General features: G+C 49.5%; 1 protein-coding gene across 1 annotated transcript in view; it reads left to right on the forward strand.

Moving 5' to 3' along the window:
• Positions 1-23079, forward strand: part of Kif26b (kinesin family member 26B) — a 268481-nt gene that overhangs the window by 228309 nt on the left and 17093 nt on the right. Inside the window, exon 10 of the mRNA XM_090341527.1 lies at positions 6293-6452. Coding sequence (XP_090197653.1) covers positions 6293-6452 — 160 coding nt within the window. The remainder of the gene's footprint in view (positions 1-6292; positions 6453-23079) is intronic.

Raw genomic sequence — 23079 nt, forward strand, 5'->3', positions numbered from 1 at the left:
AACTCATCTTCCTGCTTTTAAATAGGAAAGAGAATTGCTTTTTAATAATTGATCCAGGTTAGAGGAAAAGGCAGATGCTGCGATGGCTCTTCAAGCCTCTTCCAGGCCTCTTCTGGTGCTGTAGAGGATGAGAATAGAGGGCTGAAGTGGGGTTCAGAGCATCTGGGCTTGCCCCTGCCTGCCGGCATGTCTGGCTTCTCCAGGGGAAAGGCTCAGGCTGGACGGGCGCAGCACGCGCTTGACTTCATGTCGTTACAGTGTAATGAAAAGATTGGAGTGCTGCTTAACATGGAAATTTTGTTTGCTTATATATAATAATAATCCCTGTAGACTTGGCAGCCAGAACTCAATTAAGGGAAAGTTTATTAATTAGTCACCCTGCAGGGAGCCACAGGACAGAGCCATGGCCGAGAAGTGGCTGTGCCAGTAGAGCTAGAGAAGGGGCCCTGCCCCAGGAACTAAATACAGAGAGTGTGTGTGCATGTGGTGTGTGTGTGTGTGTGTGGTGTGATGTGTGTGTGTGTGGTGTGTGTGTGTGTATGTATGTGTGTGGTGTGTGTGAATGTGTATGTTATGTGTGGTGTGTGTGCATGTGTGTGGTGTGTGTGTGTGGTGTGATGTGTATGTGTGTGGTGTGTGTGTGTGTGTGTGGTGTATGTGTGTGGTGTGATGTGTATGTGTGTGTGGTGTGTGTGTATGGTGTGATGTGTATGGGTGTGGTGTGTGTGTGTGTGTGGTGTATGTGTGTGGTGTGATGTGTGTGTGTGTGGTGTGTGTGTATGGTGTGATGTGTATGTGTGTGGTGTGTGTGTGTGTGTGTGGTGTGTGTGTGGTGTGTGTGTGGTGTGATGTGTATGTGTGTGGGGTGTGTGAGTGTGTATGTGTTATGTGTGGTGTGTGTGTGTGGTGTGTGCGTGTGGTGTGACGCGTATGTGTGTAGTGTGTGTGAGTGTGTATGTGTTATATGTGGTGTGTGTGTGCATGTGTGTGTGGTGTGTGTGTGGTGTGACGTGTATGTGTGTGGTGTGTGTGTATGTGTTATGTGTGGTGTGTGTGTGTGCGTGTGTGTGTGAGTGTGTATGTGTGGTGTGTGTATGTGGTGTGATGTGTATGTGTGTGGTGTGTGTGAGTGTGTATGTGTGGCGTGTGTGTGCATGTGTGTGTGTGGTGTGTGTGTGGTATGTGTATGTGTATGTGTGTGCATGTGTGCGTGTCTGCACATGGAGACCTACATCCTGGGCCTGTCTCTACACACACACATGCGCGCGTGTGCCGCGCACGCGCATGCACATACTTTGTCATGGCTAAGAATGAAAGCAACATGGTCGAGTATGGCTGCTTTGAAGCTGGCTCTGGGGTAAGCTTAACACAGCCTCCTGGTTCCCAGGGTTGTCCAGTGCAGGGGCTGACTCTCCATGGCCACACAGCCCCGCCCCCCGCGGGCTCTGGAATGGCCTGTGGGCCCCTCGGGGACTTGACCCCCAGATGGTGAGAGGCGGCACATTGGACATCTAAAGCAAAGCGGTGAGAGAGATGAGGACCGTGACAGGGAAGCAGGTTTTACTGGTTGCTGATGAAGTTGGCCTTTTGATTTCTTAGTTTGTGAGACAGGGTTTCAACTGCATAGCCCATACTGGCCTCAGACCTAGGGTCCTCCAGCTTCAGACGCCCCAGTGCTGGGCTTGTGCTGGGCTGAGGGGACCGTCATTCAAAGTGTCACCTGGACGAGCATTCCAGACGTGCAGGCAGCCATGGGCGGCACCAGAGCGACCGCAGGCCTTGTTCCTGGGGCGGCTGTGTGCGTGCAGAGTGAGTATGCGTGCAGCCAAGCTCATGTTGTGCCAACGTTCATCCATGTAGGCATCAAGGGCGGGGGTGTGGTTCAGGTGGCTTAGGTCAGCAGGGCTTGTGGAGCTGATAGGACTCACGCTCATTACTGAGAGGGCTGGGGACAGAATGTGAATCCCCAGGGGCTAAAGCCGGCCCCGCTGCCTCTGGCAGTGCAGCCCTGGACAGAGAGGACACGGCATGCTGCAGCACAGCAGTCCTGGGTCTTCTTCCAGCCTTCTGCCCACCCAAGGCCCCTCTCAGAGCAGGGCAACCTCCTGTTCACTGGGGACATTGCAGGTTCAAAATCTGCTTGTCCCCATGCCTCAGTTTCTCCCCTTAGCATTTCCCATGGCTCTCCTCCTCTGTTCTTGCTTGTTTCCTGCTCCTTTGCATCTCCTCTGGGACTTGGTCAGTGTGAGACCCCACACACCTTCTTTCTGCCCACCTCGGTCTCCCCAGAGCTGAAGGCCGTTGTCCGCCTCCAGGCTACACAGATTGGTCTGCGGCCTGCGTGTTAGTGCCTCCGCGTGTCAGCTAAATCCAGTGGGATGTGGGCTTCCTCCAAAAGAGAGTGACGGCCGGAGTGCTTCCTCTGGCTTGTCAGCCTGACTGGGCGAAAGCTGCCCAGGATGTTAACCAAGCCCACCTCTGGTGGTGTCTCTGATGGGATTCCTGGGCTACTGGATCGGGAGAGCTCGGCTCTCTACGGAGTCAGATTTGACGGCATTGGTGGTGGAAGTGTGGGAGGAAGGGAGTGCCGGGGATGTCCTCTCCCTCTGGTCATCCGTCTCTGCTTCCTGGCCACCCTGTGGTACCTGCCTCCTCCACCACGGCTCGCTCTCTTGCTGCAGGCCTACCGTGCCGGGGCCAAGAGGCCATGGCCGAAGCTTCTGGAACCACAGTAACTCCTCCCTACTTTAAGCTGTTGCGTCAGGTCTTTGTCACTGTGACAGATGGTCTAACCAATACCACTGGACCGCTTTCTTGTCTTAGGAAGTGTATGTTCGGAGAATTCGGGTCACATTATCTGGAGTTGATGGGTTCATTGAGAAAACTGCTTTAGGAACAGAGTCATGTAAAGTGATTGATCAAAGTGATTCACTCATGAATATTTGAACTTAACAAATGGCACTGATCATTTCTCATTCATCTTATGACATTCAGCCATATTGGCACGTAAGGTGAACTATAAACTAAAATTCTGACTCTTGTGGTCTAGCAATCTGCTTTAAATCTCTCCTGAGAGATTCAATAACTTAAGAGACACATGTGCAGACAACTAGGTGTTGATTACCTTTTCTGCATAAAGTTTTCCACTTTGTACTTTCTCATGTTTACATAACTCAACACTCTATTTCCAGTCATATATTTTTGAGACATTAAGTTTAGTTTTCATGGAAACATTAGCTTTCTTTACTTAGTTGCATCCAGGTATTCATGGCATAAATAGGTTTGGGACCCGTTGGCATGTCAACTCCTCTCTTTTGGAGTAAACAAGTGAAGCAAGAGCCACGGAATTCTTTTGTGGGTGCTGAGGACATCTGTGGGTGTCTCCCAGCAGATGACTGAGAGCCCGCTCACCCAGCCACGTTCTAAGACAACGGGCCCCACCTGCTGAATAAAGTGCAGTAGAATCAGCTGGAAAAGTCTGACGTGACCCCATGTCCAGGCAGGACCTCTGGGGAGGAAGGGCGACATGGCAATTCTCTCCAGGCCTGGTGATTTCTGGTGCACGTTGGAGTAGATGTAGGTCCTGCCTCCTTAGAAAGGCCAGTACAGGGAACTGTTTATCTCTGTGAGGTTTGGGTAATGCCAGCATCTGAGGAGCTCATTTTCTCGTCAGTAAGACGAATGCCATTCGTGTTCATAAATAGTTTCCATTGACCAGAACGTGGTTCATACTGGTAAATGTTGTATGTATGTTTTAAATGAATGTGTGTTTTGCTGTCAGGGGGTGAATGTTATCTGAATATTAAGTTGTTCGAATCTATATCCTTGCTATTTTCTGTGTACTAGTTCTATGAGTTACTAAGAAATGAGTATTTCAGTTCTCCAGCTATAATTATGGACTTGTCTTTTTCTTCTTGAAGCTCTGTCACATTTTGTTTTGTATATCTGCACATCTATAATTAGGGCATGATCATGTTTTATTGTGTCCTCTTCTTCAATTGTCCCCTTGTCATCACAGATACTCCATTCACAGAATTGTCTGCTGTGTCTTTTGTCCCATCTTGCTGTCATCCACCTCAACTGTCTTCTAGCTAACATTTACCTTTTCCTTACTCATGTACATAACCTACTGGAAAATTTGTATCCACATTCATTTGATAAAGGACAGCACAATAGTAGAATTGAACGTCCTATCCCATCTGGCAAAGTCTGCCGTTTAAAAGGGATAAGTTAAACTGTATTTTCATTTCCTCTTTCCTCCTGCCTTTCTCTTCTTCACTAGTTTTGAGCAGTGTGGCTATGAAGTGTTTGGATGTCATTTTCTTCATGGTTTTTTTTTGTGTGTGTTGGGTTGATGGAGCTTCTTAGATCTGGTGGTTTATTGCTTTCATCCAATTTAGGAGGCTCATACCACTGTTAAATATTTAGTCTGTAACACACTACTTCTCCTATCTCAGAAAATCCCGTTGCCCATATTTAGACACTTGAAATTGTACAACTGCCCTTTCTATTTCTTTTTGTTGTGGTGGTAGCGGTGGTGGGTCATTGGGCTTGAACTCTGAGCCTGGGTGCTGTCCCTGAGCTCTTCAGCTGAAGGCTTCCTCCCTACCACCTGAACCACAGCGTCACATCTGGTTTTCTAGAGGTTAATTGCAGGTAAGAGTCTCACGGTCTTTAGTGCCCCGCTGGCTTTGAACTACCATCCTCAGATCTCAGCCTCCTGCGTAGCTAGGATTACAGGTGTGAGATACCGCGCCCGGCTTGCTCTTTCTAGTTCTTACCGGGTTTGGTTTTTGTTTTTACACTTCTCTCTGCATTCATTTTCAAGATTTTATTTTGCTAGATCTTCATGTTTAATAATCTTTGTTTTAGCAGCATCTGATCCACCATAGATTCTGACAAGCATATTTTTCATCCCATGTGATATATAATATATAATATGCTATATTTGTATATATCTAATGTCTGTAATTAATTCTTGAACATCTGAAACAGTTATAGTAATTGCCAACAGTCTCTTGGGTTTGGGTTTGGGTTGTACATTGGTTTTCACAGTCTCCCCTGCAGCCCTGGCTGGCCTTGAACTCATCGTCCTCCTGCTTCTTCTTCCTCAATGCTAGGGTTTCAGGTACTCACCTCAACATCTAGCTAGCGACTTCACTAATAGCCTTCTCTCTCAGGTCTCATAACTATTATTCTCAGTTTGCTTGAACTGTCTCTTCATTGGGATTCTCGTTTTCCTGCCTGGTGAATTATTTGTAGTTTTTGGTGGTATTGGGGTTTAAACTCAGGACTCTAAACTTGGAAGGCAGACTCTACCACTTGAACCACCTGCCAGCCCGGCACCTGGTTCTCTCTGGTTGGGCGACAGGCTCTGTCTTATTAGGTGGGAACAGTCTTAAGTGTGCATGGGGTGCGGTTTCATCCTTTCTGCTCCTTCCCTAGTTCTCAGGCGCGGCTGCTCAGGTGTTCCCTCCACGGAGGCAGAATGCTTCTTGATACTCTGCCAGACCACGGAGCTCCGTGGGTCAGGCCGTGGGGAGCAGACAGCTTCTGGTCCGTGTACCAGCCGTGGGCCAGCTGCGCGCTGCTGCCTCCTCAGCCTGGGGGGCGTTTCCCATTTGCACATACGCAGGAGTCGAGCCCAGGCTCTCCCTTTCTAGCACCCTTGTGTAAACTGGGTGCCTGGGCCCTGGGGCCTTCATCTCTCTCCCAACCCTGGGGCCTGGAAAGTCTCCTTGGTCCCCTCCCTCTGCTGTGACGTGGAAGTGGGGGCCTTGGCCTGGCTGGCCTCCAGTCCAGACCTCTGCATCCCGTTTGCAGGCGGATGTCAAGGGTCTTGACGACAGTTGTTCTGGTATTTCATTTAGTTTGGGGATTCCTCGGGTGAGAAGACCAGTCGTCCCCACAACTTCATAAAGACCCAAACAAAAGCAATCAGGGGCAAATGTGTAAGGTTTTACAAACCTTTTCTCGTGTGTAGAGACAGGATGCCAGTACTGAGCTTATAATTTCACCACCACATTGAGTGAGGCGTCTGTGTGAGCGCCTGGCAATTGGCAGACACTCAGCAAATCTGGGCCTCCCGTCCCTGCACCTGGCTCCGGTTCTTCGCTTCTCACCTGTGTGCTCAGCCTGACTGCTGGCAGGGCTTCAGGTCGGGTCCCCTGTGACGATCAACCAGAGCCAATAGTTATCCCTTTCACTTGGAGAACTCTACTCTCCAGAGGCCATGCAGGGACCAATCTGCCCATCCTCAAAGGAGCTGACCTGTTCTCTCCTCTCCTGCCAGTGTCTGGAGGTCGCAGCCGTCTGCATCTCATTGACCTGGGCAGCTGTGTGAAAACGCTCAACAAGAACCGCGAAGGAGGCTCAGGGCTCTGCCTCTCCCTGTCTGCTTTGGGCAACGTCATCCTGGCTCTTGTCAATGGCAGCAAGCATATCCCCTACAAGTAAGTCGCTTCTCCTGGAAGGGCAGGGTGGAGAGGGCCGCTGGTGCCCCGGCCAGCAAACGGGGGTAGTGCCCAGTATTCTCAGGGAGAATTCTCTTACTCTGTTCTTTGTGAAGCCTCAAATAAGGATGGGAAACACTGTTCTGGCCATCGAGGCCACAGTAACAGCCGGGCTGTGGTCTCCGCCACGGTGCCAGCTGGTGGCCTCATCAAGGACGAGCGGGCAGGAGGCCAGCGCTTATCATCCTGAAGGTCAAAGATGTGGGATTTTTAAAAAACGTGCGTACTCATAATTTGATGTGAAATCATACAGAATTATCACTACAGGCAGGAGCCAGGCTGCTGGCTGGAAGCACACACCCCAACCTACCCCCCTCACCCCACCTCCCCCTCCCCAATGCCACACACGTGGCTCAGCAGTCAGACGGATTAAACCAATAGAAGACAGAGGTCACAGTTCGATCTGAACGTCATGTCAGCCACACGCAACCATTTAGTACAAGCCTGTGCCTAAAGCTGCAGGGGAATGTGGGCCTCCGAGTGACCGCTGACCCCTTCTGAGGGGGGCCTGCAAAGCCCGGAGTCACCACGGACCTTCCTGTGCACATGCGGTCCACCTCCCGTACCCTTCCCCCGTGGCCGTGCCGCTGCCCGGGCCTGGCTAGCCTGAGTCAGGGGAAGCACCTACCTCGAGGAGGTGCCCTGAGTAAAGGCATGTGGGATCAATTTCCAGTCTGTAAAAAGTCTCATGGCCACAGCTTGCCGCTGCGGGAGGGGAGGGTGAGTCGGAGATTCAGCGTGAGCCGGTCAGGCCTCCCTCCGCCCGCAGCCCCCCCACCCCGAGGGTCCTCCCCGGGGGTCTTCTCCTGGCTACCAGGGGCTTGCGTGGGCCGGTGATGCTGTCTGCCTCTTGAATCCTAGCTAGCTAAACGTAAGAGTGGCTTTCCCAAGCCTTTTGTTCTCAGAAAACAAGTTCAAGGTGATGGATAAAGTTTGCTTTCCTGTGCTTTCTACCGCTGCTGAGGTTAGAGACTTGGAAAGAAGAGGGATTTCTGGCCATGGTGGTGTGGGTGATACGGTGACTTCATAGATGAGATGTGGGTCTGTTCCTCAGCACATCCTCACTACGTGCAGAGCGCGTGCGTGTTTTCAGAAGGGTGAGACGCCTCTATGATTTCAGTAAGCGTTTCTTGGCTTGATGGTAGGCAGGCTGGATGAATATAAGCACATAACTTTTAAAATGCACATAAAGTTCCCTCTTTGGGTTAGAGTTCAGTGTTGGTGTGAACACAGGGGAAACATGAAGAATTGTTTTGCGTGGTAACTCAGGTCCTCTGGTTAACATCAGCTCGCTGGCATGGCTGCAGGCTGATCTAGGCGAGGCTGCAGGCCCCAGACCCTGCACCCATCAGCCTGAGCAACTCCAGAACCTCCACGGCCTGATGTGGAGAGGGATGCGAAAGGGTTGCTTACCTGCACAGACTTAACCCAGAGGTGTCTGCATGAGACCCACAGGGCCCTGGAGGGCGGGGACGGGCTCAGCACAGCTGCCGAGGCTCCGCCTTTCACAACCTACCACGAGCTTTCAGTGCCAGTGAGCGTGGAGACCTCGACAGCCGGCCTGCACCCATTGGCCAGTGCATCTGTTCCACCATCTCACTGTCCGCATGGCTGGCATTTTGTGCGAGCTTTGAAATACGCTTGCTGTAGCATTTAGTCGGATTCTCAGCTGCCGGTGCTTGGCATCTGCATCTCCACTGAACCGTGGCTGATTAAACCAAGTGCGGTGGCTCACACCTACAATCCGAGCCATCAGGAGGCTGAGATCTGTGAAGCCATCCCCGGCAGAAATCCATGAGACTCTCATCTCCACTTGACCAGCAAAAAGTCAAAAGCAGAGCTGTGGCACAAGCGGTAGGATGCCAGCCTTGAGGGAAAAGCTCAGGAACAGCACCCAGGCCTGGAGTTCAAGCCCCAGTATTGGCACGAAAGAATTTTTTTGAAGTGATTCATCAACTGGAAACTGTCCTTTTCCTGTGGCCCCAGTGGGTGGCGGGAGGATCAGCTGTGTCGCCTTGCCCAGACTTGGAGACCTTGGCAGCCAGCTCACGTGGCAGCCCCCCTTCCTCAAGCTCTGGCGTCTGCGCCCAGCAGGACGGCCCAGCAGGACGGCCCAGATCGGCGCATCCCCTTCTCACTGCTCCTGAGCCACACTACACAGCAGTCTGTCGGCCCACCGGCTTGACTGTCCCCTGGACGAGGCTGTGCCCCCAGCCTGGTTCCTGTGCTTGCTTGCTGGGGACCAGCTGGAGGAACAGAGAAGGGGCATGGCCTGCCCTCACCTCGCACCTCTCTACCACTGAGCCAGACAGTGTGCCATGGAATGCAGCTGGCTCCCAGAGCACCTAGATGTGCCCGAGGGACACGCCTGACTGCAGACACGGACAGAGCCGGTTGTCTGCACTGTTCTCAGCAAGTGTCGTCCCTGTGCCCATCCCAGCACCTGACTCGGCATCCTGGCCCCACCAGTCATCCCAGGGGCAATGCCAGGCAGGAAGCTTGCTGCACACCGATCTCTGTACCCCTCTCACTTGGTGCCCAGGGAAACCCGACCTGCTTTTGAGCATTTTGAGAGCATACTTGTCCTTCAAGGCTCTAGAAGCATGCCAGGGCCTCAGAGGACATGAGTGTGGAGCGTATCTACAGAGGCAGCTTTCCAAGATGCTAACCCCCGGATTCTACACAGGGTAGGAGGCAGTGGGGTGCGGGAACCTGCAGACCCAGACCCCGGCCCTCAGGACGCCTCCCTGCCTGACCACACACCCGCCAAGTCCCCTTCTCAGAGGCGGAAACCCACACCGTCCTGAGGCCGGAGAATGTGAGTCACGGCAGTTAGCTACATCCACTTCCCCAGCCCTGGGGACTTGAATGGAAATTACACATACCATGAAATTAAATAGATATTTGCAAGAAAAATGCAAAGGAATATTATCAGCTCTTCAGATTGATGTAAGAGAGCATGAAATGAGAAGACACTCTGTGCGTAAGAATCTATGTGTGTGACACACACAGATGCCCACTTAAACTCCTTTAAATGTGAATTAATGCTGGATTATCACCTCCCGATTTATGGGGAGAATATCAATTTAGAACTATTTGCACAAACTCCAGATACCAGTTTATAGCAATCCCTGTTTAGAAATAAAATAAAGTCTCAGGTTGCCAGGCAACTGCAGCCATGAAAATTCTTAGTGTTGCCACTTAAAAAAAACACAACACTCATTTTTATGCATTTTAATGACTGTGAGATGCAGACAGCGATTCCAGACCATCCCAGGGACCCAGAAGCCCCCCTTTGATGGGATTTTTAGTGCTCTCTTCCTCTACCTCCCTCTTGGTCATTCGCTTTCCTGGCCAGTGGTATCTTCCTATTTAATTATGGAAATTTCCAGCGGTGGCTGTTATTTTCCTCCAGTCAAGGCAGCAGTTGTCAGTCAGTGAACTCAGTCCATGTACTCCAGAACGGTGTGTGCGGTGGCCAGAGAAACGTGGTGTGGGGCACAGGGCACCATAGCCCTGGGCAGGGGCGGTTGGGTTGAAGGAGACGAGTGAGGATCACACAGCAAGGTCTCCTCATTCTCATGCATCTGTTGCTCCCAGGCTGGGAGCTGAATATGAGGCCCCAGTCAGAATCTCAGGCTTCCCTTTTCCTCTGTCCACTCACCAGTCCCTGCGGATAACACAACACGAGGATTTGAGGCTGGCTAGGAATCGGGCCTCCCCATTTGGGGTACACCCAGGAGTTATAGCACCCCCCATCCTGGTGGAGTGGGGGTCTCCTACTGCTTGGACACAAGCAGGGACCCAGTGGGGGGGGGCGGGGGGCAGACATAGGTAAGCAGAGAAGTGCTCCCGTCCCCAGGTGACTGTGGTCTTCCAGGAAGGAGAGGGCAAGGAGACAGACAGATGGACAGCTGGATGGACAGAGTTGGGACTCACAGCTCCACTGCTGGGTCCCCCAGCAGCCAGACCCTTTCCCTCCTTTGAGTAAAAACAGCAAGAAGGACAGGAATGTCTCTCCTTACCTTCCAGAGGAATCTAAATTTCAAAGGAGGTTCTAAATCTGTGAATTTCCTGGACTACAGGGAGAAGGAAACAGTCATTTCCTTATTTCCTGGCTTTGCCTCTTCCTTGTAGGAGCCTGGGGTCTAAGTGGGCCCCACCCGGGGCTCTTTCTCGAGTGAACCTGACTGTACCAGCGTGGGTATCACTCACCTGCAGCCTGCCAGCGGCCAGTCCAACTCCTCAGCACCTCTACTTCCACCTGTAGCCATGGCCTCAGTACCACGCGGGTTGTTTTCACATTACAGGTGGAGAAACTGAGGTGCAAAGAGGCTGGGTGACGTGTCTGGGTTTACACAGCTGGCACCCCGTCTCCCCTATCCCGCCGTGTCTGGAATGGGGACCAAGGCCAGGGGTCCAGTGGGCCCCCTGCTTTCCTTGGGGTCCAGCTCAAGAGGCCCACTTCCCACACTGCAGGGCCCAGGGCCCCGCGAGCCTCCTCTGGTCTTTCTCTGGGGGCAGTGGCTCCTGCTCAGCATCCTGAGGGTTCTGAGTGCGAGGTGACCCCAAGCCTGGCTGTCAAGAGGAAGGAGGGGCAGGAGAGGCTAGCGACAGGCTGTGCCTACTGCTCGGAGAAGCTTCCGGAATGTCCACGGATAAGCATGTCTGTCTCTAGCGGGATTTGTGGCTTTCCCAGTCCTGAGGTCCACAGAGGTGTGTGGCCACGCTGGTTTCTAAGAGAACAGATGTGAGCATGTGACCTGGGGGGGGCTGTGGACACCCTCTGCCCCCTCAATGCCACGCTGCCTCTCCAGTCCCACGTCACAGATACTGTCGGTCCCCTTCCCATGACCCCCGTGAACCCCTCTAGGAAGTGTCACCCCAAACGTACCCCGGCACCTCACACTCCAGATTGACCTGGCCTGGCCTGTCTTGTAAATCAGTCTCCTCGTCACAACCAAGTCCATCCCGGCTTTCCTTTGTCGTGGTGGTAGAGAGTGTGCGCCTGGCACGTGGGGGCCACCTCTGCACACCGGGAAGGAAGGGTGCGACGGGAAGGCTTCCTCCACGGGGCCTCAGCAAGCGGAAGGGCGGTGCTGCCCGGCCGTGTTCAGAGATGACGGTGCCTCGCGAGCGCTGTGCTCTTCCTAGCGCTCAGCTGAAAGAGACGCGCGTCTGGGTAGACGTCCTAGGAGGCGGCTTCCTCCCCGCGGGGTGCTGGGGGCGCTGTCATCCCAACGTCTCCTGGCTCTCTCCATGACCCTCGTTCATAAAATCTACGTCCCTTGGTTCACGGGCCTCAGCTCTGCTGGGATTCGTGAGGAGTTGGCCAAGAGTGTGTGTGTGTGTGTGTGTGTGTGTGTGTGTGTGTGTGTGTGTACATATGTGTGTATACGCGTGTGTGTGCATGTGTGTGTGTACGTGCACACGCACCGTGGATGCACACACACCGTGGATGCACACGCACCGTGGATGCACACGCACCCGTGGACACATGTGTCCCAGGACCTTATGCTCTCGTTGACCTTTACCATTCAAGGCTAACTCTACTGCTCGAGCCACAGTTCTCTTCCAGATGGTTTCGTTTATTTTTGTTCTTTTCTTTCTGGCCGACGGGAGATGAGTCTGTCAGATCTGTCTCTCCAGCCTGGCTTCCCACTGCGGTCCTCAGGTCTCGGCCTCCTGAGCAGCAGCTTGCTGGCTCATCGGAGGAGTGTGACGCAATCTACCCAGCTTGCGGGGGATAACGGGAGTGGGGAGCAGACACAGAGCTTGTGCCAGCTCATTCTTCTCCATTTCTCATTTATTCAGAATTTCATTGGGCCCCTTTAACTGGGAATACAGTACGGACAGTTAATACTCAGGTCTGACCCCTGGCCAGGCCCACGCCGGCCCTCGCCCACCCCCTGGAAGGAAGGCGGGTGAGCAGAAGCACCTGTGGTGTGGAGGCTCCACAGACTCCCCATCTGCTGCCTCTGTCTTGTGAGTGTCCCCAATCTCCCCCAAGTCCATCCTTCAGACACCCAGCCGCTCACAGCTGCCCGACACCGGTCCTGATCTGCTGTGGAGCCCTGCGAGACTGAGCGTGCAGCTCGGCGTGCAGCTGTCGTTCATGATAACAGTCATCACAGCCCCTCCCGGTGCCACCTGAAAGGCAGCAGCTGAAGGGGGCAGGGGCTTGTCCTGCTGTCACACGGGGAGGCCCTCTGTCTGCCCTGGGCACCCCAGGGCCCCGTGGTTATGCAAGTGTGCTTCACTTTAGGCTTTCCAAAGGTTGGAGCAGACAAATGGCTGGGGCTTAATTCATTTTCTTTTTAAAAAGTGTCTTGAACATTAATTGAGCTTCAATCAGAGCATTCAACCATGAATTCTCACCTGTTTCAAAACTGGCTCAGGCTCAGTTGAACATTAATAGATTTTTTTATCCATGCAAATGGGGTGATAATTCATCCTGTGTGTAATTGAACTGTTTTGAATGGTTAGATCCATGGAGCAGTTCTGTTGTGCCAAATTGTTTAATGTCCTACCCAGGTCCTCCTTAACTAAAATAGTGCTCCGTTTCATTCTGATGCAACGGAGAACCAAAGACGTAAAGCTGGTTGTCAGGAATCTGTGTGTCTGTGGCGGTTGTTATCGCAAGTGTGTGTCCACGTGGAGATGGTGAACGTGAAGCTGTGCCCGTGTGGAGAGAGACTGGAGGAATTTCATCTTTTAGGGCCACCCCCCCCCCACTGTCAGTAGTTTGGCTGGTCCTCACCACCCCGTCTCCAGGACTGGCTCTGAGATCAATAGGGAGCTGGTTTTTATATTTGGGGCCCCTACTTCTAAGTGCACATGTCCAAAGTGTGAGCGCTGATGTACCAGTTTTCTGAGGGCCGGATGTGTCCCTTTCCTTTGAACCACTCCCCAGGGCCGACTTCTCCCGTGTGACTGGCTGCAGTGAGGGCAGCCCTCCCAGACAGGAGGCATGCACAGGATGCCCCTGGAGTGTCCTCACAAAGTCATCTCTAGATGGAGGCTTAGTGTCATCTGTGTCTCACACAGCTGACAGAATCACCCCTGCAGTCCCAGCTGCTCAGGGTCCAGGCCGGCCTGGACGAAAGGCTCACGAGTCCATCTCCACCAGTGAAAACTGGGGCGGTGTTGCATGCCCGCCACCCCAGCTAAGCGGGAAGTGTGAAGCATCATTGTCCAGGCTAGCCTGGGGATAAAATATCAAAAGCACAATGTGGGCTATGCTAGCGTGACTTAAATGTCAAGCACTTGCCTGACAAACCCAAGGCCCGGAGTTCAAGCCCCTGTACCACCCAAAACACAGAACAACAAAGACCCCAGCAAAGCCAGTGCCACCTCCTTCTCTAGTCCTAAACAGTCCTACGCAGCTTCCTTTCGAGGTGCAGGATAGAGCCACGGCTGTGGGACTCACCCGGTCCCGGGTCTTGGGATTCAAGACGTAGAGACGGCTGAGTTCCCGTGCCCACTTCTCCACTCCACGAAGGCTGTGGTCTTGTTCATTCAGTCAGTCAGTCAGGGGTCACTGGGGCTGTGCAGTGACCCGGCGCTGGCCTACACGGGCCTTCCCCTAAGCCAGCGGTGATGGCCCCATTTTACCACAGGAGGGTGTGTCTGACCTGGTGAAGGAGAATGCCTTCGTCTCCTCTGCTTCTGATTATTGTGTCAATGGACTCCTAATCTCTTCTTGGCCCTGAAGCACCTCAACTCCTATCTCATTTTGATGTAGGTTATTAATTTCTCGTGATTGCTTTTTCTTCTGAGGAAGGAGATCACTAAATACCTTTTTTTTCTTTTCTTGATGAATTTCTAAGATATGCTTTCCATTGAAGGTTATCTAATCATTTATGGATCTAATGAAATGATCAGGTCCTTTCCTCTCACATGGCAAGCTAAGTCAGTCTACATTAGCCTGAAAACTGTCACTCCCTGCTTGTGCCTTAGTGCCATCTTCCTTCTGAAGCTTCTGGGATCTTTTTCCTCCTCACCACAGATTATTCCAGAAAATTTGCCTCCACCCTTGAACTCTCCATACCTGCCTTTCTGTAGGCACCTACACGCCCGGTCCTGTCCGTGAGCTGGCTGAGGTGGCCGTGCCCTCCTGTCTTCTTACTCTTTCACTCCAGCTCTAAGGTGGCATGCAGCCGCCTTGCTCTGTTGGTGGCAGGTGCTGGTCAGACAATGGCCTGCAGTTTTTTGTGAGCCTTCCCCCCTGCCTGAAGAGCAGCTCTGTGCTGATGGGCCTGGGAGGGTGGTCAGCAGAGCCCATCACTCACCCTCCCCGCGTCCAGGGGACAGACTTGTGGCCTGCAGCCCCCGGGCACCATAAGAGTCCAGTTGGCGAAGAAAGAAAATTCACTTAATTCCTTACTAGAAGAATGCAATCCATCTACTGAACACGTTCCTTTGGGCAGAAGAACTAGACACTTAAAATACACACGCACACACACACACACACACACACACGTATATAATTTAATCTTTCCCAAAAGCCAAAGCGCTCTATTTGCCCTACTCAAATCACGTGGCTTCTAAGTTAGTGATTATTCCTCTACAGCCTTGGCCTCAGTCCGGATCGCCGGGCGTTGAATCCTCTCTTCAAGGGCCGAGTCCATGGCTCCGTGCTCTAGTTTAGTGTCAGCTGTCCCCCGGAGGCCCACGGGTCAGAGGCCTGGCGGCTAGGTGGCGCCGTTGGGAGAGGGACTCTTGGTGAGACAAATGGAAGGACTTCTGGCTCGGGCTTGATTCTCTCAGGTAGAGTGCAGGGGAATTCTAGCTGACTTGACCTTCGTCCCCACTCTCCTCTCCGCGGGTTCCTTCTCTATGTGGGGGTCTGGAGGCTGTCAACACAGCTGTCCTTTTGCTGTCCAGTACCTGGGACCCCAGAGCCTTTTTGTCCCCTTATATTTTGTTTGGTTTTCCTGGTGTTTACGCTCACAGGGTAATTATAGTTTTTGTTTTCTTAAACAGGGCCAGAAGCAGAAGCTGGTCATTCCTGAATGTTTTGTTGTTGTTATTTGATGCTCTTACACATGTTAACCAGCTATTTGTTTGTTTGGAGTCTGCACATCCCATTCTGCCATCTGCTTCCTTCTCTTGTGCCTTTGCGTGTTTATTTTTGTCTGGGGCCACTCATTTGCAGGGACTTGTGTGTGTGAGACCCAGGATACAGATGGCTTCCTTTACAGAGCGGTGTATTTACCTCTCCTAGGTGCAAGTTAAGGAAAGTCTAAATTGTGTTCTCAGCTTGAAGTATTTCAGACCACCCAGGTACTGAGAATGAAGACTGCAAATCTGCATGTAATTCAGACTGAGTCTCCAGATTCTTAGGACAATGCCTTACTCCTGCTCAGCACTATTTTTCCAGACATGGCGTCAATATGTGAGGCTGGAGAGGCTATCCTAACAAGATCACCCTGTGTTTGGGGCTGTCCTCTGCTTTCCCTCTATAAACACGAAGCTGAGATCACCTGATTTGGCAGATGACATAGTGTAAAAGCAAACTTGCCTATTCTGTTTCCTTTGAATTCCCAACTTCACTTGCTTTTTTTCTCTTTTTTTGGGGGGGAAGGACGCTGTGAATTCCTTAATCTTCTGCAAGCTCAACTTTTAATATTGTTTAACAAGTATTCTACCTGCAATGTTTAATTGTTCATGGCATGAAGGTCTTTTTAGGTACCTAGGCTCCCATATTGTTCCTTTGTCATTTTTCTTTTCTGTTACATATCTCTCCCTCTTCTAAATTATAAGGGGCTTGTATAATTTATGATGCAAGTCAGGATTCTGAGACTGTAAAAGGATACTTAACATTATTTAATGCTTTGAAATATAAGTAAGTAGATTGGAGAAAATCCACTTGTTTTGGTAAACCTATAAAATAACTGTATTCAAAATTTACTTTCAAACATAAAACATTTTCTTGCAAATCAAATGAAAAAGTTAAGAGTTCTCTGCTGTTTATCTGAACATTAAAATAAATAAGCATACTTGTTATTCTCGGTAGTTCTGTACCTTCGGGCATGTTGACAGACCTTTCTTGTGTCTGGTCTGTTCCCTCCGTGGACTGAGTCCACATGGCCCCGCAGGTCTGTGCTGCAGGCTTCGTCCTTGCTCGGTGGCCCTTCCGATGAGCTAAAGCTCCCCCTCCCTCTAAGCTGGTTTTCTCAAGTGTGCTATGACAGGTAATCGGAAGCTGAACAATGCCAATACCATGCCAATGGTCTTCTCCTTAGGATTATGTTTTTATGGTTTTTTGCTTCAGATATTTCTTAGTCTTGTGCCACCCATTTCCTGTCTCTGCCTGGAATTACAGAGCGTGCTACCATGCCTGGCTTGGCCTTTGAGACATTTCTTTGCTAGCTTTTGTTCTTTTCTTTCGGGTATGTGGTACCAGGGAATTGAACCCGGGTCTTCCTACATGCTAGGCAAGCACTCTACCACGAGGCCAACCTCCCAGCCCTGCTAGCTTGCTTTTTTAGGAAGGGTGAAGTTGTGAAAGCCCGGGCTGGTCTCAATTGTCTTGTCTGTGCGTGCATTCGCAGGTGACATCAGTCTGTACACTTGCCAGCTGCAGTTTTGGCCCCTTTTGGTTGAGAATCACAGTGTGATTTAGAGCAATTATAAATGTATCCCCAGGCCAAATTCAACAAGAGAAGTTTCTCAAGTGAAGAGGAGCTGGGCCTGGCATGGTGGCCCACACCTGTCATCTTGGCTACTCAGGAGGCTGAGATCTGAGGACCACAGTTCAAAGCCTGCCCAGGCACTAAAGTCCATGAGACTCTTATCTTCAACTAACCACTAGAAAATTGGAAGTGGTGCTATTGCTCAAGGGGTAGAGCGGTAGCCTTGAGCTGAAGAGCTCAGGGACAGCGCCCAGGCCCAGAGTTCAAGTTCCATGACCAACAACAACAAAAAAAGGGTAGTATGGGTTAAATTTTCAAAAGGTATTTTCCTGTCGCTTTCCAGAGCGAAGTTACAGAGTTCCACTTGTTAATCTGTTATGCATTGTGAGCTCGGGGTGTCCAGGTTTCAGGGCTCTCTTGTTTGCAAGCTTTGTTTTTAATAATTACAGTTTACCATTAGCTTCAAAGAAAGCCTAGGGTTTATTTTGTTTGTGATATACTTGATTATAATTTATTTTGCATAAAATTCAATCGAGGGTTGATTTTATAGCCTGCTACTCTTCCAAAGCTTTGGATCAGCTCAAGGAGCTTGGGAGTAGAGTCTATAGGATTCTTTAAATACAGAATCATGTCATCTGCAAAGAGGGATAGTTTTATTTCCTCTTTCCCTACTTGGATCCCCTTTATGCTTGCTTCTTGCCTTATTGCACTGGCTAGGAATTCTAGTACTATGTTAAAGAGGAGTGGAGAGAGTGGGCATCCTTGTCTCGTTCCCGATTTTAGAGGGAATGGCTTTAGATTTTCACCATTAAGTGTAATACTAGCAGTAGGTTTCTCATACACAGCCTTTATTACATTGAGGAATGTTCCATGGATTCCTAGCTTCTCCAGAGCTTTTAACATAAAAGGGGTGTTGGATCTTGTCAAATGCCTTTTCCGCGTCTATTGAGACAATCATGTGATTTTTGTCTTTGCTCCTGTTGATGTGTTGAATTATATTAATTGATTTGCGTATGTTGAACCAGCTTTGCCTCCCTGTGATGAATCCAGTTTGATCATAGTGTATAATTTTTTTGATGAGTTGTTGTAGACGGTTGGCCAGTGTTTTGTTGAGAAGTTTTGCATCGATGTTCATCAAAGATATAGGTCTATAGTTCTCTTTCTTTGATGAATCTCTGTCTGGTTTGGGGATGAGGGTTATACTGGCTTCATGCCAACAGTGAGAGGAACGAGGCAATAATCAGGAAAGAAACTCCTTTCACAATAGCCTCAAAGAAAATAAAGTACCTAGGAATTAGCTTAACTAAGAATGTAAAGGACCTTTTTGACGAAAACTTTAAAACTCTAAAAAAGGAAATTAAAAAAGGAATTAAAACTAAGGAAATGGAAAAACCTCCCATGCTCCTGGATTGGAAGAATCAACATTGTGAAAATGACAATCTTGCCAAGAGCTATCTACAAATTCAATGCAATACCCATCAACATCCCAATGTCATTCTTTAAAGAAATAGAAGAGGCAATCCAAAATTTCATATGGAATAATAAAAGACCCCGTATAGCAAAAACACTTCTTAGCAGAAAGAACAGCGCTGGAGGAATTTCAATTCCAAACTTTAGACTCTATTACAGAGCTATAATTCTCAAAACAGCTTGGTACTGGCACAAGAACAGGCCTGAAGACCAATGGAATAGAACTGAGGACCCAGATATTAAACCACAGACCTATGGCCACCTAATCTTTGACAAGGGAGCCAAAAAAATAGAATGGAAGAAAGACAGCCTCTTCAACAAGTTGTGCTGGCAGAACTGGTTAAGCACCTGCAGAAAACTAAAACTGGATCCTTCTTTGTCACCTTGCACTAGAATTAACTCCAAATGGATCAAAGACCTGGAGGTAAAAGCTGACACACTGAAAACTCTACAGGAAGGAATAGGAGATACACTAGGCCTCCTTGGCACAGGTCGAAACTTTCTTAATAAGGACCAAGAATCACAACAAATCAGAGAAAGGCTGGATAAGTGGGACTGCATTAAACTGCAGAGCTTTTGCATGGCAAAGGACATAGCTACTAAACTAATCAGGAAGCCTACAGAGTGGGAGAAGATCTTCACCAACCAAATAACGGACAAAGGCCTCATATCTAAAATATATCAACAACTCAAAAAATTGAATCTCTCCAAAACTAACCTCCAAAGTAACAACCATCCCATTAAAAAATGGGCCAAAGACTTAAAGAGAGTCTTCTCTGAAGAAGAAACAAAAATGGCCTATAGACACATGAAGAAATGCTCGACATCTTTGGTCATAAAAGAAATGTAAATCAAAACAACTCTAAGATTCCACCTCACTCCAGTTAGAATGGCCAGGATCAGGAAAACGAATGACAACAGATGCTGGAGGGGATGTGGCCAGGAGGGATCACTACTACACTGTTGGTGGGAGTGCAAACTCGTTCAACCACTATGGAAAGCAGTGTGGCAGTGCCTCAAAAGGCTAAACATAGAACTCCCCTATGACCCAGCAATTCCACTACTTGGCATTTACCCAACCACCCAGAAACAAGGACATACTAAACCCACTAGCACAACAATGTTCATTGCAGCACTATTCACCATAGCAAAGATATGGAACCAACCTAAATGTCCCTCAGTTGATGAGTGGATCAACAAGTTGTGGTATTTGTACACAATGGAATTCTATGCTGCTGTCAGAAAGAATGACATCGCCCCATTTGTTAGGAAATGGAAAGACTCAGAAAAAATCATATTAAGTGAAGTAAGCCAGACTCAAAGGAACTTAGGCTCAATGGTTTCCCTCATTTGTCATAATCAGTAGAAACCTTGGGCTCTACTAGCAGAGATTTGCAATAGAGCAAAATCTTGATACATAAGGACATATAATGTGAAGCTAATTGAAAGGACCTCCAGGATATTGAAACAAAAGCCATATAATGAATGATTGTTGTCCTTAATGTACTATGTTGTCTCTCATCTCCTTTGCTGTTCTTTGGTTATCTCATATTGGTATAGTATCTCACTTTGTTATCTGATATATTGAATTTATTTGTATTTGGATATTTGAAATTTGATAGGGAAGGGGGGAAAACCAAGACGAGTGGGGGGTGTGGGGGGGAGGGAAACGGGTAACAAGACACGTGAAAGGGTATCAATGTATGTGAATTAATGCACTTTCTATCTGGCAAATATCATGTAACCCTTTTACTAATTACAATAAAAAAAATTCAATCGAAATTTAGAGGACTTCCAAAACTGCAATTTTTTTGTTGTAGGACACTGAGGGTCCTTCACAAATTCTCTTTTGAAGCTTAATGCTGATGCTAGCAGTTTCATTTGCTTAAGCTAGTTCTTTAAAGCCCCAGATGTTTCTCAAGTCTGACTGATGTCAGAGCAAAGAGGTAACTGTGTACTTCCTGAGTACCTAAGTGGCATCAAAAACTGCTCACAGTTAAGTTGCCTTCCTACACAGCTGGCATGTCTCAGCAGTTGTCATGCGCATTTCTTTGTGCTTGAGCCCAGGTAGAATTACATGTGTACAACAGTCCTAAGTGCATTTAAGCATAAGAATTGTGTGGTAGGGTGTGAGCTCACCCCCACACACTGTGCGTCTAGGGCACTGGAGCCCCACCAGTTCTTCTCATCCTGTGTGTCAGTGCAAGCAGTTGAGACCAGGAAATCATGAGACTTTGCCATAAAATCCTGCACAGTCCCCCCACGCAGGTAGCTACCTGCTCAGCTTAGAGTTAACTACAGGCAAAGATGTTTCTTTGTAATCTGCAATGTCTGTTCTGTATGTCTGGAATTCTGAACTCTATCAGCCAGCTCAGTCCATGCTTTCAACCCGAGCGCACTGCCAGGGCCCCAAGATTCTGCTCCTGAGACTTTTATACCCGTGCGGGTTGGCTGTAAAGAGAACCAGGGGTGGTGCCATGACCTCCGTGTGCCGGAAGCCCTGTTTGACTTGGTCAGAGTCGTCCTTACATCGAAGGCACATCGGTGCTGCCAATGGTTCTTCTTTGGCCAGCGTCACGTCTGCTTTCCTCAGAAGAAGATGACGGCTCCCTTGGTGTAAATCTCTCTTCTGTGAGCCACCCTGGAAGGAGGAGCTGTGCAGGCCCATGCAGGCCACGGCTTGTCTGTGCAATGCTCGGCACACTCGTTTTGAGGGAGAGCTGGATCACTGGATGGTGTGGGAATATTGATAGGACGACACCTCCTTGCTGGGGACGGCTAGGTGACGTGTACAGAACTGGCTTCTGCCCACATCCCATGGCTCCATGGAGGAGCCATCTCTCCTGGGATGAGGGCCTCTAGCCAACCTCGTGGCACTTTTAAAAAGCATTGAAATGTCTAGGGGAAGAAAGATGAAGAAGGACCATAGGAAGAACTGTCCGAGGCCTGTCGGGAGCTGGGCGTGTTTGCAGGGCCTAGCTTCACCGCCAGTGCGCTCCAGGAGGAGACATAAAAGTGACCACGCTTGAGAAGCCAGGACCGTGGGTTAAAGCCAGTATGTTCTAGCTGCACAGGAGGCTGAGATCTAAGGATCATGATGCAGGCCAGCCCAAGGCAGAATAGTCTGAGAAACTCTCATCTCCAGTTAATTACCAGAAAAGCCAGCAATGAAGCTGTGGCTCAAGTGGTGAATCACCAGTCAGGTGTGAAAGAAAAAAAAAAAAGTCAAGAACAAAGAAGCCTGGAGAGCACACCTCAGTAAACACACACACGCACACACACACACGCGCGTGCACACACACGCACACATGCACACACACGCGCACACACACACGCGCGCGCATGCACACACACACACACACACACTATGGGCCTCGTGCATGCTCAGCACAGCCCCCGCACGGAGCTATATCCCCAGCACAGAAACAAATGACTTCTTGTTGTCAGATTAACAGATGGTCACGTGTCGGCCTTTTGGCTAAGATCAGTGTGCTATCTGTGCTGATCAGTTTAATATCAGATGCATCCTCTCTCCACATGAACAGGCGGTACTGTAAGGACCCTTCAGTGGGAGCCAGTCTTGTTTGCAAACAAAACAAGCATCCCGGGGTCAGGGGAGAAGCCAGTCCCGTACCTTTATCATTCCTCCTGTCAGTCTCCATCAACATTTCATAGACTTTCCCTAAAGTTACCAAAGGTATGAACTGTGGCCTTCGTATAACATCTTGCCTCAGACTTACACCAGTCATGGAAACCATTCTTAAACCCAGTTTCCTGTCTGCCTTTCCAGTCACCGCACTGTTCTTGTGCCAGGTGCAAAGCCAGTGGGTTTGTGGTGCAGAGATGGCAAGGTGATGTTTCTCTAGACCACACGGGATGCCAGAGGCTTTTCACCCCATTCTCACCCTGCTCAGCGTCCACGCTCTGGATTTCAAACAGAGTTGGTGCTCGGGTTCATGCGCTTAATGATGGTTTTCCACGCTTTTCCCCAGTTGTTGAACAGTTAGTGGGACCCTATTGAACAAGTATCTTTGACACAAAAGAGAACAGGCTAGGCTTAGTTACTGTGATTGGAAGACTCATCACAGGAAAATCAAATATTGGAAGATTTGTGAACTACAGATGCAAAAACAATTAAAATCTGAGGCTGATAAAGTGTCATTCTGTGCATCAAAGGACACTGCCGTGAAATTACAAACTCATGGAAGAAAAATATTTCTAAATCAATCGTGCAATGGAAGATAAATACCAAGGATCTAGAAAACATTCCTAAAATATAACAAAGCTCAATTCTGAAGTGTACAAAGAAGCCGAGTGCCGGTGGCTCACACCTGCGGTCCTAGCTACTCAGGAGACTGCTATCTGAGGATCGCGGTTTAAAGCCAGCCTGAGCAGGACAAACCTATGGAGATTCATCTCCAGTTAACCAGCAAAAAGCCCGCAGTAAAGTTATGATCCGA

The sequence above is a fragment of the Megascapheus bottae genome, chromosome 10 (genome assembly GCF_031878675.1).
Source record: "Megascapheus bottae isolate mThoBot1 chromosome 10, mThoBot2.hap1, whole genome shotgun sequence".
Lineage (NCBI taxonomy): Eukaryota > Metazoa > Chordata > Mammalia > Rodentia > Geomyidae > Megascapheus > Megascapheus bottae.